Source organism: Gossypium hirsutum, chromosome A08, assembly GCF_007990345.1.
Source record: "Gossypium hirsutum isolate 1008001.06 chromosome A08, Gossypium_hirsutum_v2.1, whole genome shotgun sequence".
In the NCBI taxonomy this organism is placed as follows: domain Eukaryota; kingdom Viridiplantae; phylum Streptophyta; class Magnoliopsida; order Malvales; family Malvaceae; genus Gossypium; species Gossypium hirsutum.
In genome coordinates, this window is record NC_053431.1 from 123,905,770 (window position 1) to 123,920,999 (window position 15,230).

General features: G+C 31.3%; 1 protein-coding gene and 1 long non-coding RNA gene across 2 annotated transcripts; both read left to right on the forward strand.

The window, feature by feature from the left end:
* The first annotated feature begins 2,069 nt into the window (after nt 1–2,069).
* On the forward strand, nt 2,070–4,731 carry LOC121204731 (protein DETOXIFICATION 21). Its single transcript, XM_041075161.1, has 8 exons — nt 2,070–2,349; nt 2,445–2,986; nt 3,077–3,163; nt 3,263–3,319; nt 3,750–3,988; nt 4,194–4,312; nt 4,397–4,483; nt 4,552–4,731. The coding sequence occupies exons 1-8, from the start codon at nt 2,095–2,097 to the stop codon at nt 4,633–4,635; spliced, it is 1,470 nt and encodes a 489-aa protein (XP_040931095.1). The 5' UTR covers nt 2,070–2,094; the 3' UTR covers nt 4,636–4,731.
* Nucleotides 4,732–10,786: 6,055 nt separating this feature from the next.
* Nucleotides 10,787–12,754, forward strand: LOC121204732 (uncharacterized). The gene is made up of 3 exons (XR_005899933.1): nt 10,787–10,946; nt 11,069–11,146; nt 12,655–12,754. It is a non-coding gene; the product is annotated as an uncharacterized lncRNA (long non-coding RNA).
* The last annotated feature ends 2,476 nt before the right edge of the window (nt 12,755–15,230 follow it).

The following is a 15,230-nucleotide window of genomic DNA, read 5'->3' on the forward strand; positions in this document are numbered from 1 at the left end:
AGTTGAAGTAAAATAGAAGTTGTGATAACTATACATTTAAAAATAACTATAATTTTAATAGAAGTTGTGATAATCACAAATTATGCTAATTTTAAAATAAAGTTATTACTTGAATAAAACTCTAAGTGTAAAATATAGGAAAAACGTTATGATGATTATTATAAGTATAATTACAATTACAATTACAATTACAATTACAATTACCAATTATTAGTTAATAAACATTTGACATCAAAGAACTTTGCTAATTTTATTGATGTAAAATGGAGTTTTTTACTTTAATAGAATTTTAAGCATCTTAATCATCACTTAATTAATATTAGAGTTATATATAAATTAAAATTTAAGTTTAGCTTTATAAATAACCTCTTGTAGTTAGACATATTTGATCAACTAGTAAGAAAATAATTGAAAATTGTTAGCATCAATAAGTTAGAATTATATATAAAAGAAAAGAAATAGTTCTTTGAAGATGCAATATTGGATCATATTCACCGATTAAGATGAAATATTATTTTAATTTTTGATAAAGTAATATAATACTCTAAGTTTTTTTATATAATTTTGTTGTATGTTGTTTATTGCAAATATTCTTAAAATCATTTTTTATCTATCTATTATTTATTTGATATTTGTGAGTTTATTTTGAAAAAACACCTTATCATAATATATATTTTTTAAATTATTAATTGCACTAACTTAATCAATAATTTAATTATAGAATAAATAAATATCATACATAATTTTTAACAATTTGTCACTTATCAGATTCAATAGAGTCAACTGTTACCTTTTTGGCTTATTATTTTTATTTATTCAAATTTTTAATTACTTTTATGGATTTTGCTGATGTGGATGAGCAAAAAGAAATGATTATTGATGTTTAGAAAAAAAAAACAATTCTAACAAAATAGAATAGAAGATAAACATGAATTAGTCTTCATTTTCCAATCCCAGCTGCCTCTCCCTGTTTGCTTGGAATTCCCTGTAAGTTTTAAGATGTGTTTTTATCTTTAAATTTATTTTACTTTTAAACCTGATTTTGGTGTTCTTGCTCCTAAGAACTTCCAACTCTTTCAAGAGTTTTTTGAAGTGTCATATGTCGTGTAATCAATTAAATCTTCAATAATGATTAATATTATCTTTAGGTCATATTGGAATTTTGTCTTTAGGCTTTAATGAAAACCCAAGCCTAGTTTTTAGAGCGGAAAACCTTGTTAGATCAAGTTATGTGTGATGTACGTACTACTTATCGAAATAACGTGTGCGTCTTGCACTTCATAAGATTCAAACCCCCAGCTTAAGGAATATAGGTCATTATGGGCCAAGTGGCATCATACCTCCCCCATAATGATCTATATGCTCTCAGTCGGGAGTTTGAACCCTATCGAATGCGAGATGTGCACGTCCCCTCAATAGGTGTTTCATATATCACGTATGATTCGATTTAACGAGGTGGTTCCACTTTGTAAACCCTGTCTCAGGCTTAAGCTTTCATTAGTGTCTGGCGAAAAAATCCTAGCATAACTCAAAGACAATATCAATCATTATCAAGGATTCAATCAATTACTCAGTAAAACACACTTCAAATACTTTCTCCTAAAAATTCTGAAGTTACCACAACATTTTCTTACATTGAAAGATGAAACTATGACTTTTCATTAGCTTTATATATTTAGCATCAAAGTTGAATTTAAAAAAAAAAATTCTGTTCTATTTCTAATTTTGTTGTTTTTTACCTGTGTTTTTAATAGGCATTTCAAATAATAAAAGGGTAATTCCACTTAATATTTGATATGGTTTAAAAAAGAAACAATCTTTCTCTATGTTTTCTTAAGCATAGATTTGATAAAAGCATGAAAATCATATGGTTAATGATTAATGATAAAAAGAATAAAAATCATAATGATTACTGCTTAAAAAAAAACCATATGCTTCCTTGAAGTTTTTAGCAAAATTTAATTACACCCCTCAAATTTTTTAAAACTTTCATTAATTTCACAAAAAATTTAATTAGTAAACTTCCAAAATTTTTAAATATTTTAGTAAGCCTTCCAAAATTTATTCCCAGGATTTGCCACTTGTTGTAAAGCAATGGGCGGAGATATCAACCAGAAGCTGCTAATAGAAGCTAAGAAGAATGAAGATGGAGATTTGAAATTTAAAGAAAAGCTATGGACTGAGTCAAAGAAGTTGTGGATTGTCGCCGGCCCTGCAATTTTCACCAAGTTTTCAACCTTCGGTGTCACTATAATCAGTCAAGCTTTTGTTGGTCACATTGGACCTACTGAGCTTGCTGCCTTTTCCCTTTGTTGCACTGTCCTTTTTAGGTTTGGCAATGGTGTTCTGGTATGTACATCCTTCAGATTGACATTGCAATGGAATGAACTTCTTGGTGAGGCTCTTAGACTAGTGTTAAATGTTGAAAACTTTTGTTTATACAGATTGGTATGGTTAGTGCATTGGAAACATTGTGTGGACAAGCATTTGGAGCAAAACGATACCATATGCTTGGGATATACCTTCAAAGATCATGGCTACTTTTGTTTTTGACTACCAGTTGCCTTCTTCCTTTATTTATCTTCACAACCAAAATTCTTATAGCTTTAGGCCAAGATGAAAAGATAGCAATAGTGGCAGGTTATATAGGTCATTGGTTCATCTTCATCATGTTTTCAATGATCATATCATTTACTTGCCAAATGTTCCTACAATCACAGAGCAAGAATATGGTTATTGCATACTTAGCAGCATTCTCTATTGGAACCCACATCTGTCTTTCATGGCTCTTAACAATGAAACTCAAGTATGGGCTCATTGGAGCTTTGCTATCCACAATTTTGGCCTATTGGATACCGAATATAGGTCAGCTTATCTTTGTTACATGTGGAGGCTGTAAAGATACATGGAAGGGTTTCTCAATGTTAGCTTTCAAGGATCTATGGCCTGTTGTAAAGCTATCTTTGTCATCTGGTGCTATGCTTTGGTAAGGTTTTTGTCAGCTTAAAACAACCGTTCTTGATGGAATAATATATGACAAAGATATTGATGTTGGGAATTTTGTTGTCCTTGTCAGTCTTGAGCTTTGGTACAACACAATATTGGTTCTTCTAACTGGAAACTTGAAAAACGCTGAGATTGCAATTGATGCTTTTGCCATTTGGTAAGTGTTTTGGGGCAATGTTTTCGAAACGATTTAAATTATTTCACTTCGAGGTTCATTTTTGTTTTAAAACTAATACCCATATGTTCTTATTTTCAGTCTAAACATTAATGCATGGCAAATGATGATATCACTTGGTTTCTTAGCTGCAGCAAGGTATTAGGTAAAAAGAGATCAACTGTTCCACTCAATTTCGAAATTGAGTAAATTGATCATTTTCAAAAAAATAAATGTAATTTAATCTCTATCAATTTTGAAAAATGAGCAACTAAAGACAATTAAACGGAGTTAATGTCTATCAAAGTTTATACATTTTGTTATATCAATCAAATTTACACACAATTGATGGAAGATGTTAATGCCCTTTAATTGTCCTTAGTTGCTCACTTTCAAAATTGACAATGATTAAATTTCTCTAAATTTTTCTTGGAGAGAGACTAATTTGGTTAATTTCAAAATTGAGAGGGACTGGAAAGGTCCTTTTACCAAAGTATTATTATCATCTTAAAGCTTGAACCAGACATGGATTTTTGCATTTTGTTTGGTAGGAGTTAACATATTGTTTGTTTTCCTGGAAAATTTGCAGTGTTAGGGTGTCAAATGAGCTTGGAAGAGGAAGCTCCAAAAGTGTGAAATTCTCAATTATGATCATAACACTTACATCGCTTTGCATTGGATGCGTGACATTTGTGTTGTTCTTATGCCTTAGAGGACGTTTAGCATATGTATTCACTGAAAGCGAAGAAGTGGGCAATGCAGTTGTGGATTTATCTCCATTGTTGGCTTGCTCCATACTTTTAGACAGTGTTCAACCTGTCCTCTCTGGTAAACATAGATTACATGCAACTGATTCAGGTGGAAAGTGTCATTTTTATTTTAAGATTGTCCCTGTGTTTGTTCGTTCGTAGAGGGTCATATCTCCCTGTTGAGTGCTTAAAAGGAAAATGAAGAATTGGAACAACATGAATGTATTCATGCATGGAGATGGATTATTTTTAGTTTGGTCACAGGGGACGTATGTTTTTGACAGGAATTGCTATTGGTGCTGGATGGCAAAGCAGTGTGGCATGGGTTAACATAGCCTCCTACTATTTAATTGGCATTCCAATTGGTGTTGTGCTCGGATACGTCTTCAACATGGAAGTCAAGGTGATTTTACCACATCCACATCTTTTCTATTTTAAGAAGCAAACTTATCAGCGTTTCAAATTTGCATAAAGTTTTCATTTTCAGGGTGTTTGGGTTGGCATGTTGCTAGGAATATTTGTTCAAGCTCTTGTTCTTATTATTATCATCTGGAAAACTGACTGGGACAAGCAGGTAAGCTTCAAACTTTCCTTGTTTCATAAACAACATACTCTGATATTATATGTATCATTTATCTGCAGGTTCTCTTGGCTCAATCGCGAGTTAACAAGTGGTTTGTACCAAATTCCAGGGAAACAAACAACCACCAAGAAAATGGTGTTTGAAGGGGCTAATCTTCTTTTTCTTTGTAGTTAAACCTACTTAATATCGAATGATTCAATCGATTAAAACAATTTACGTTGGATTTATATAAGATAGAAGATTAGACGATAAATTTAATATTAAAAATTTATAATTGATAATCAATTAACATAATCTATTATAACTACTTTGATCAAACTCAATCGATCAAAATTCATTTGGTTCCTTTTATCACTTCTTAGCATCTTTCTATCCCGTGCACCATCACAATGTTATATTAGGACCCACTTGATAATTCATGATAATTCTGCTACACTTTTTTATAATATCTCAAAATCATGTCTTATCACAACCTAAAAGGGTTCTCCATGATTGTACCACTAATCCTATACGTAAAACATTTATCTAGGACACTTGCATAAATCGCCTCATTCATGTAAGCTCTCCTTCATCACTCAAAAGATTTAAGTGCAAACTATATTGCAAGTAACCCAATTATGTTTAATTTTTTATTTCATCAATTAACTATAAAAAGTTACAAAATAATCATTGTCGAAACCATTTTAAAAAAAAAAACGGGGATCGACTTTGGTTTTGAAAGTGAAAATTAAAACGGGGGTCGCCACCAATATTTTTTGTTTAGGTGTGATTAGATCACCAAAAAGTTTAGTCATTTTAATAAAATATTTTGATTTACTAAAACAACGATTTTGGTTTACGAATTTTAGAAAACGGGTTTGGGAGTCGGTTACGTACGAGGAAGGATTAACACCCTCGTAACGCCCAAAATTGGTACCTAATTGATTAATTAATGTCTTAATATCAAAAATTAAAAAGATTTAAAATAAATTTTGAAATACGATCCCTTTTTATGAATGTTTGGATAACTCGAAGTGGATATTAAGATTCTCTTGTTCCGAAGAAATAAAATATCACATCCAGCACGTAGGACACGACATTTCAAACCCTCGATACCAAAATCATCTCATGATTTCCAAAACTTATGCATTGAAATTATAAAAAGGATATTTGGTTGTTCGGTCAAACGATAAATCGAAACCCAACACATAGGGCACAATTTCTCGAAATTTTCAAACACGAAATATTGCCTTATTTGCAAAAAAATCTTATCTCGAGGTATCGGAGTATCACATCCCGTAAGTTAGGACACGATACCATGAACTCCCGAGCGCAAGTTTGTCTTTAATTTTAATTGGAATTATGTGTGTTTCAAAACTCAAAAGGATACTTGGCTATTTAGAATTAACAAGAAAAATCGAAACCCCGTAAGTTAGGGCACGATTCTTCGATATTCCAAAACGCAAGACATTGCCTTATTTAGAAAATTTTGTTTTTAAAACCATAGCAAGTGTGATACTTAAGCGACGTGTATCATTTGTTTGGATTAAAACGGTCCATGTTTGGACAAATACAATTGAGGTTAATGAATGTCAACAACACGAATATATTAACAAATAATTTCTAGATTACGTTGAAGACACATCCACATAATGTACTATTTTAAGAGATCAACATTAATAATCCCAAAAGAATGAAATGAAATAATATATGAATAAATTTGAAGTGAATAGAACGATTTAAAAAAAAATAACAAATGAAACAATTATAAATAAAGAATATAAAAAGGGGTTTCGAATGAATAATGTATAAAAATTTAAAATAAATAGATAAAAGGATCTTTAAAAATAAATAATATAAAAATTTCAAAATGAATAACATATAAAACGGTTTAAATTAAATACTAGATGATATATGTTAATGAGAAATATAAAATTACAATCGCAATATGTCAATAAAGATAAAATATATGTATATAATAATAATAGTAATATAATGGTGATAACAAAAAATAAAAATAAAAATAATAAAGATAGTAATAATGATAATAATAATAGTAACGAAAGATAATAAGGAGAATAACAATAGTGAAAATAGCAATAAAACAAAAATAATAATTATAATAGTAAGTAAAACAAATAATAATAATAATAATAGTAGCAAATGATAGTACGTTAATAATACTATATGTTAGGAACAACAATGATATATAAAAAATAGGATATATAATAAAATGTAATAAAATAGTTTGAAATAAAATAGGAAATAGTTAAATAAAAATTAAAGTAAAAGGAAAGGTATAAATTACAAATGACAGAAAGTTGCCGAGGACCAAATCACTATGCGCTCGAAGTTGTGGGGACGAAATGGGACAATATCCCAAGTCCTATGCGCTTCGTTTCATTTGTCCAGGTCGGGGACTAAATCAGAAATGAAATACAATAATAGGGCAAAAAAAAAAGAAAAGAAAAACACGAATCAGGACCACATTGTAATGCGGTTCAAAATCAAAGGGACTCGCCACATAAATAGCCTCATTTTTTGTTTTATCTCATTTAGCCCTAGGAAACTTTAAAAGAACGCAGCCCCTTCCATCCTCTCCCCCTCTTTCTTGCGACTAGAGTCTCAAAGCCCTCATGGCCGCCGTTGCCATGGTACCACCGCAGGCGGTGGTCGATGACTCGAGGAGAAGGGTTTGTTCGACCCCTTTTGGATCCATATTCGGGGATCTAGTATTTCCTCCATGAGAAATCGAAATGGAAGCCCCCCATCTTCGTTGGATTCGGTTCAAACGGAGAAGAACTCCGACAGTGCCGACGGTTCAAGATTTAGGTAACAGCTTTCTCTCTTCCTTTTCCTCTTTTTCGTTTTAAAACATATTTTTTGTAAAGAAAATCAAAAAAAAAAAAACAGAAGATGTATATACAAATAAAGAAACGGAAATGAAGGGACGCAAGAATGAATTTCAACCCCTTTTTTTTCTGATTGCTTGAATCCTGGTACAAAACTTTTGTTCTTTTTATTTCTTTTTTCCCTTTTTTAGAATACCATCGGTTCCCCCCTAAAATACAATCGATTCCCCCTTTGAAATATCAAAAATCCTCCCCCCATTAATACCTTCGTTTCTTCTCGGCTTTATAGCAGGTTACAATATTAGGAAAATATTATTTATTTTTGTCATTTTCGTTTGTCTGCTTCTGTCTTGGTGTCTGCTTCATTTTGCAGGTGTCAGATGACCCTCAGAGGCGTGCGGGGTGGCGATGACAGAGCCGTGGTGGCCGAGCACGTGTGGGGCGGCCAATGGTTCGGCGGCCACATGCTTTGGGCTAGGGTTTTTTACTTGTTTAGCAGAAAATATTTTGTGGGCTAAGTTTTTATGTTTATTGGGCTTATTGGGCTTGCAACTGGGTAATGGGTTTTGTCATTGTTTTATTTGGTTTTTGAGCCTCGGGCAAAATTTGGGCCATACAATCATTTAATTAATCGTGTTTGTTTTTTTGGTTCAGTTCTATTAATTGTCAGTTAAACCTAATCGTAAGTCGAACCACTTGCCTAGCCCCGAAGGCCCACCTAAAAAGTGGAAGGATTTGGGAAAAAATATAGGCCCGGAAAATGCGCTTAAACAAAAAATAAGGTCCGTTTTCTAAACAAGTCAGGCCTAGGGTAAGATTTTTTTGGCTTAAGCCGGTCCGAAATTGCTTAATTTTTTTTACTGTTATTTTGCTATCCTTTGTTGTTATTTGTTGTCATTTTGATGTTGTTTTGCTACCATTTTGTTACTAGTGTTTAGATATTGTATAACTCTTGCACTACAGGAAAATAGGGCTTTAGCGGCGTTTTTAGCGGCGTTTTATCAAAAAACGCAACAAAAATTGTAAAACACAGAACAATAGCGGCGTTTTACCAAAAACGCCGCTAAAAACTGAGCAATAGCGGCGCTTTTGGTAAAACGCCGCTAAAAGACAAAGCTTTAGCGGCGCTTTTGGTAAAACGCCGCTAAAAGACAGAGCATTAGCGACGCTTTTGGTAAAACGCCGCTAAAAGGCAGAGCAGTAGCGGCGCTTTTGGTAAAATGCCGCTAAAAGACAGAGCATTAGCGGCGCTTTTGGTAAAACGCCGCTAAAAGTCATATAACTCTTAAAATCTTAAACCCCAAAAAAATCATAAACACTGCTTTATAACCCCTAAAATAGTAAACCCCTAAATCTTAACAAACCCTAAACACTAAACTATAACCCTTAAAACCCTAAATGACGCAATAGGTGCATTTTTAGCGGCGCTTGGTTATAAACGCCGCTAATGTTAAATTATTTTGTTGAAAACTTCGTCGTTTATCTGTCTTATATATTTTTTACCCACACCTGAAACACTTAACATTTTCTCCATTTTTCCCTAGTTCTATTTCCCTCTTCTTCCTCATCCTAAATCCCTAAAGTATTATCACCCATTCCCAAATACGACATCCAAATCCCTAGCGAATTTAATAATACTAATAAAAGTAATTTTAATAATTAAACTTAAATTCAGAAATTTGAAACATAGAGGAATTAAATTCTTAAGAATAGAAATATAATGACTAAATTTTAATTTTACGAAAAGTACAAATACTTATCTCATATTTTAGCTTTTACAGATTAAGTAGTTTAGTATTCAATTTGTTAAAGTATGTTAAGAGAATTACTTTTTCTTTTTTAAGATTTAACACTCCTATGTGAGAAAATATTATTTAACTCGTATATTTATTAAAAGTTTATATAAAAATTAATTTAAAAGTCTATATAAAAATTAATTGTTATTTTAATCATAAAGTTAATTGTGTTTCGAATTTTTATTATAGAAAAATATTTGTTAAAAATGAAAAAAATTAAAATACTGTTATTTAAAATAATTTTAAAGTTTTTTGGGTATATGACTTATTGTTTTTTAATTTATATATTAAATAAATTCTTATATAATAGTAAAAGAGATATATAGTCTTAATAAATTTTAAAATATTAAATTAATTATCATTATAATTTAAGATTTATGGCTTAGCGTATATGATTTAGGGTTTAAAATATAAGAGTTACTATTTTAAGGTTTATGGATTATGGATTATGGGTTTATGGATTATGGTTTACAGTTTATGGTTTAAGGGTTGGGGTTTAAGGTTTAGGTGTTAGGGGTTATGGGTTAGGGGTTATGGGTTATGGATTTAAGGGTTATGTTGTATGATTTAGGGTTTAGGGGATAAAAGTTAGGGGTTTAGGTTTAGATTAGTTAATTAGTATTTTTTAATTTATATATTAAATAATTTCTTATATATTCGTAAAAGAGATAATATTAAGGCTCCGTTTGTTTGCAGGTAAAATGTTTTCTGGAAAATGATTTCTTGAAAAATGATTTATGGAAAATGATTTACTTTTCTGGTGTTTGGATGAATCTGTGTAAAATATTTTCTGTTGTTTGGCAGATTTCCTGAAAATATTTTTCTGAAAAGCTGTTTTAATAAAAATTTATATATTTAAGAATTTATTATCTTTTCCTTGTTTGATTGAGTTTACTTTATATATATATATATATTAATAAATTTATATTTTAAATTTATATATTAATAAAAATTTTTCCTTCATATTTTACCTGGGTATAATACGTTGCTGCTGGTGCTCTATTTGAAATTCTTACTTTACCCGGTTAAAGTGTGTTGAAACTCCAACAACATATTATACTTGTTATGGAAATATTTTAAGCAGCTTTCTTTTCTAACATCCACTGGTTTACATAAGAAAAAGACAATTCTAAATATCCCAACTCATATCTCCATTTTATGATGAAATTTGTTAAATGATGAAATTTTATGTAATCAATTAATGCTTTTATATTTAAAAATATTTAATCTAAACAATTTGATATATAAAAATATATAAAAAATTAAAAATTAATCTAATTATTTTAAATATTACTTAAATTTTTTAAAAAAAATTATTTAAAATTAATATAAAAGATATAAAAATTCAATATAAAAATTATAAAAAAGTCAAAAATTAGCGGCGTTTATGATAAAAACGCCCCAAAAGACAAGCAATAGCGGCGTTTATATAAAACGCCGCAAAAGGCAATCAATAGCGGCGTTTATGATAAAAACGCCACAAAAAGTAATTTATTTTAAATAAAACGATATCGTTTTGATAAAATATGCGGCTAAATTTTAGTTTTGATTGAAACGACGCCGTTTTATTTCTCTCCCCCCCAATTCCCTTCTTTCCCGATTTCACTCTCTTTGTCAGCCATTCTCAGCCTGTACTTCTATTCTCTCCCCCGATTCCCTTTTCTTTCCCAATTCCCTTCTTTCTCAGCCTTTTTCTGACTAAGCCATTTGCCTAAATCATAGTTCCCCTGAAACCCTCATTTTCTCCCAAATCATAGTTCCCCAAAACCCCAAAATTTCCCTAAATCAAACCCATTTGCTGTCTCCCTCTCTCTTTTCGATCGACAGGTATTATAATTTTCTTATCAAACCCAAAGCTCCTTCTTTCATTTTGATTTCATTGCAGCAAGCAAGCCGTTTATTTTTTATTTCATTTCGACTTCGATTTCACTTCTGTTTTATTTTTGCAGCAAGTAGAAAGATTAAGGGATTTCATTTTGAAATCAAACCCGATTGAAGGCTACCTTTGGCGAGTCCATCAAATCAAGGTAATCTTATTTACTTGTTCTTCAACCTGGTATTTGATGAACCCATTTTGTAATCTATACTTCATCTTTTAATCAACAACAGGTTCTTATGTTTATAATTGCTCCATTAATACCTCTTTACACTAGCATATTTGACTGTGTTCTTGTTTGGAACACATCAAAGAATGTCTCTAGGTACTCTGTCATATGCTTTCTCTAAATCAACAAGTTCTTTTGTTTGTAATCACTCCATGCATATCACATTATACTGGCATATTTGAGAGGGATTGTGTTCTTGTCTAAAGCCCATCAAAGTTCATTGCCTTGGGGGCATGAATTCAAACTAATTTTCCACAATCTTAGCATGTTGTCGTCAATGTTACTCGAAGACTTTTTCCCAGTATTTCATATTATGACTCATAAGTTTTATTGGAATAATCTTATCATATTTGAACCTTTTGCCTAAGGTATAACACAGTGCATGTTAGGAGATTTGATTATGATTTTCTTGAGATTTGCGTCTGATTTTTATTTCTTAAAATTCCCTTGTTAGTTTAAATAAACTTTCCTTATAAATTATTATACTTAGCTTTCTTATCTTCTTTTTCTTGGTAGAACATGAAATTGTGGTTTTGCATCTTGTTTTTTAAATTGTAAACCTTTACTTAAAAGGAATATTATTAATGAATAAAATGAGTCGAAAGTTTCAGTAAATCCATTCCAACATATGCAACTCCCTTGGAGTTCCACAACCATAGGCAAAATTTGGAATTGAAATACGGGAAAAATCTTTCTTCAAATCTTAGTTCTCTATTAATTGTATGGTGGTTTGATCCCAGACTTGGAACATAACAGTGCACCAACTGTCATCTTCTGGATGGTAGTCCTATATATAGTAGTGATCTACCATCATCCTCTGGAAATTGAGCTTTTATGATTATGTCATTTCTTTCCAGATCAGGTAGTGAGCATCATTTTCTTGGTTTTGTGCCTTTGTGTTGAATAACAAAGAGCATCAAACCTGAAAAAACATAGAGCGTCAAGTCCCTATAACCAAGACCATTTGATTAGGCACTCGCTTGATGCACCTAGGCATGCTATTTTGTTAGGCAATATTCATAAAAAATGTCTACATGGTTGAAATTCTCTTTGCTAGTAAAAATGAGGACAATATCAACTTCTCTACTTCTCAGTATTTGAGTATTCTACAAGAAGCATGGGCTAGGAGATAATAGTGCATATTGACCTACATGATTAAAAGAAAAAGATTTCATGTTTTGTAGATATACCAAATCAATTTTGTGTTTTTTAATCATAATTATACATCTTAAGCTTATTTTACAGGCATCCCACATAAACGTGCTTTTTTTTTTGCACTTTGTGCATCTTGCGCCCTTAACAACATTGGTTTAGAAATTTGTTGTTGGATAAGCTTGTAGTGATTTTGCTTACCCAAAGCAATTTTCTTTTCTAAATTTTAATGCTTGCTGTACAAATGCGGCATATTTTCTATGGCTTCTCCTTTTCAGGTTTCACTTTTGACTGATAATATTCAGCTGATAACGGATGCTCTGCAAAGTTCAACAGTTGTGGAAGTGCAGGTACTTTCTATATTTGATAATCTTGGGATGTATGTTTCATCAATATTGAAATGCCTGGTCTTATTTTGTAAGAGGTGTGTATATTTAATTTGCTAAATCTTTATTTCTAGGAGATTATATTTGGTATGTATTCCATGAGCTAATTACAAGGTAATTACAGTTTCAAATAGGTATGTATATTTAATTTGTTAAATTTGTTTTTAACTTATTTTTTAATGGATCATTAATGGATCATGTTTTTAACTTATTTCAAGTCTGTCCTTTGATTATTTTTTTTTAATTTGCTTATGTTGTTTATCCTTTGAGACTTGTTATGTTGTCTTTAATTTTTTTAATTTGCTTATTCTGCTTATCCTTTGGATCTCTTTGCTACTAGTTCCAATGCGTATGTTCTTCTCATTGCTACTGGAAACCTTTGCGTATGTTGTTAAGTATGAATAAGTCTGAATTAATTTTATTACCATGTAGCTTGCTTGTCCATTAAAATTACAACAATAGCTGACCTTCTCTCCAACCTTTTTTTAAATATTTTAAAGATTCAAAGTATATAGGCTGGAAACCTGACGGGTTGCCTTATATCGAGCTGTAAGATATAATGGATCCTCCCTAGGTGTAACAACGCCACGTATGATGAATCTTAAAAAATTCAAAAGACTTGAAAAAAGTTCTATCGAGCTCATTTACTATTGAATATTTTTTACCATGTAGCTTGCTTGTCCATTAAAATTACAACAATAGCTGACCTTCTCTCCAACCTTTTTTTAAATATTTTAAAGATTCAAGGTATATAGGCTGGAAACCTGACGGGTTGCCTTATATCGAGCTGTAAGATATAATGGATCTTCCCTAGGTGTAACAACGCCACGTATGATGAATCTTAAAAAATAACTTACATAACTCACATAACTTACATAATTTACATAACTCACATAACGTACATAACAACTTACGGAACTTAACTAATACATGTAGTGTAATCTAATAGTTTCCTTAAAAGCATATAGTTTAAAGTTCAAATTTCATAACTTACATAATTTACATAACTTACATAAAACATAAAAATATATCATATCAAGACTTACATAATAAACAACTTACCTATGTAATTTATTGTCAACTTTAGAATTCAAGAACTACGAAATGGATAGGAGACCAAGCTCAAGCTCAAGCTGAAGTTCAGAGGTTAAGAGACCAGATAGCTCAGATGCAAGCGAACACGGTTGAGCAAATTGCCGAAGTTCAACGAAAATATGAAGAACTCCAGCAACAACTTAGAGGGAGGCAGCAGAGAGGGAGGCAGCGGCTGCAGCGAGAGAGGCAGAGGCACGAGCGATGGTAGCAGAGCAAAGCAAAAAGTACGATGACCTCCAGCTACAGCTTCAGCAGATGATGCATATGTTTCAGCAATCGCAAAAGTCGCCATCTTAGACATTAGTTTTCTTATTGTAAGAATGTTTTTAAGTTTTGTCACGTTTAACAGTATTGTAAAAATATTTTAAATTATACTTTATTTATTAATTATATCATATATCTTTAGTTAAATTTGAAATATCATTTAGAATTAATTTTTTTGTTGTATTTTTTTGCTAAATTTGCTGTTTTTGGCTGCATTTTATACTATATTTGTTGTATTTGGTTGGAATTTAATGCAGGAAGGGCTGGATATTGGTAAAAAAAATATTGCAAATCTGCCAAAATTAGTGGCGTTTGTAATAAAAGCGCCGCTAAAAGCCGTGACTTTTAGCGGCGTTTTTTCAATCAACGCCGCTAAAAGTCAAGGCTTTCAGCGGTGCTTTTCCAATAAATGCCGCTAAAAGTCAAGGCTTTTAGCGGCGTTTTTTTCAATAAACACCACAAGGTTTTGTGGCGTTACCTATAGCGGCATTTTTGGCGGCGTTTTAGAAAGCGCCGCTAAAAGTTTTAGTGGCGCTTATAAGCGCCGCTAAAGGCTAAAAAAGCGCCGCTAAAAGTCTATTTTCCTGTAGTGTTGTTTTATTGTTAATTTTGTTACTATTTTAGGGTCATTTACTTGCTAAGTTACAACTATCTTAATCTTATTAAGTGTGAAAACTTGTTTTGAATGTATTTTCAATTTGTTAGGAAGCACTTATTTTATTTAATTTATTGTATCTTTTAAATTTATTTTTATATAAAAAAATAACATAATTTTTTTAATATAGGCAGGCTTAGCCGGACTCAGGTTTAACATTTTTTATTTGGACTGGGCCTGAACAAAATTTTAGGCCTATATTTTAGGCCGGGCCGGGGCCTAGAAAATGGGTATAAAATTTTGCATTGGCCCGACTCGAACCTCATTCATGATCAGGTCTAGTGCCAATAACTTTGTGAAGAAGAGGAGAAGTGAATTTAAAAATTGATATAATAATAAATTTAGCCCTTAATATTTACGTATCATGTCAATTGGATCATGATTTTAAAAAATAACTTTCAGCATTTACATATTATTTTAATTTGTTCCTAATTTAAAAAATTCAAAAATATAA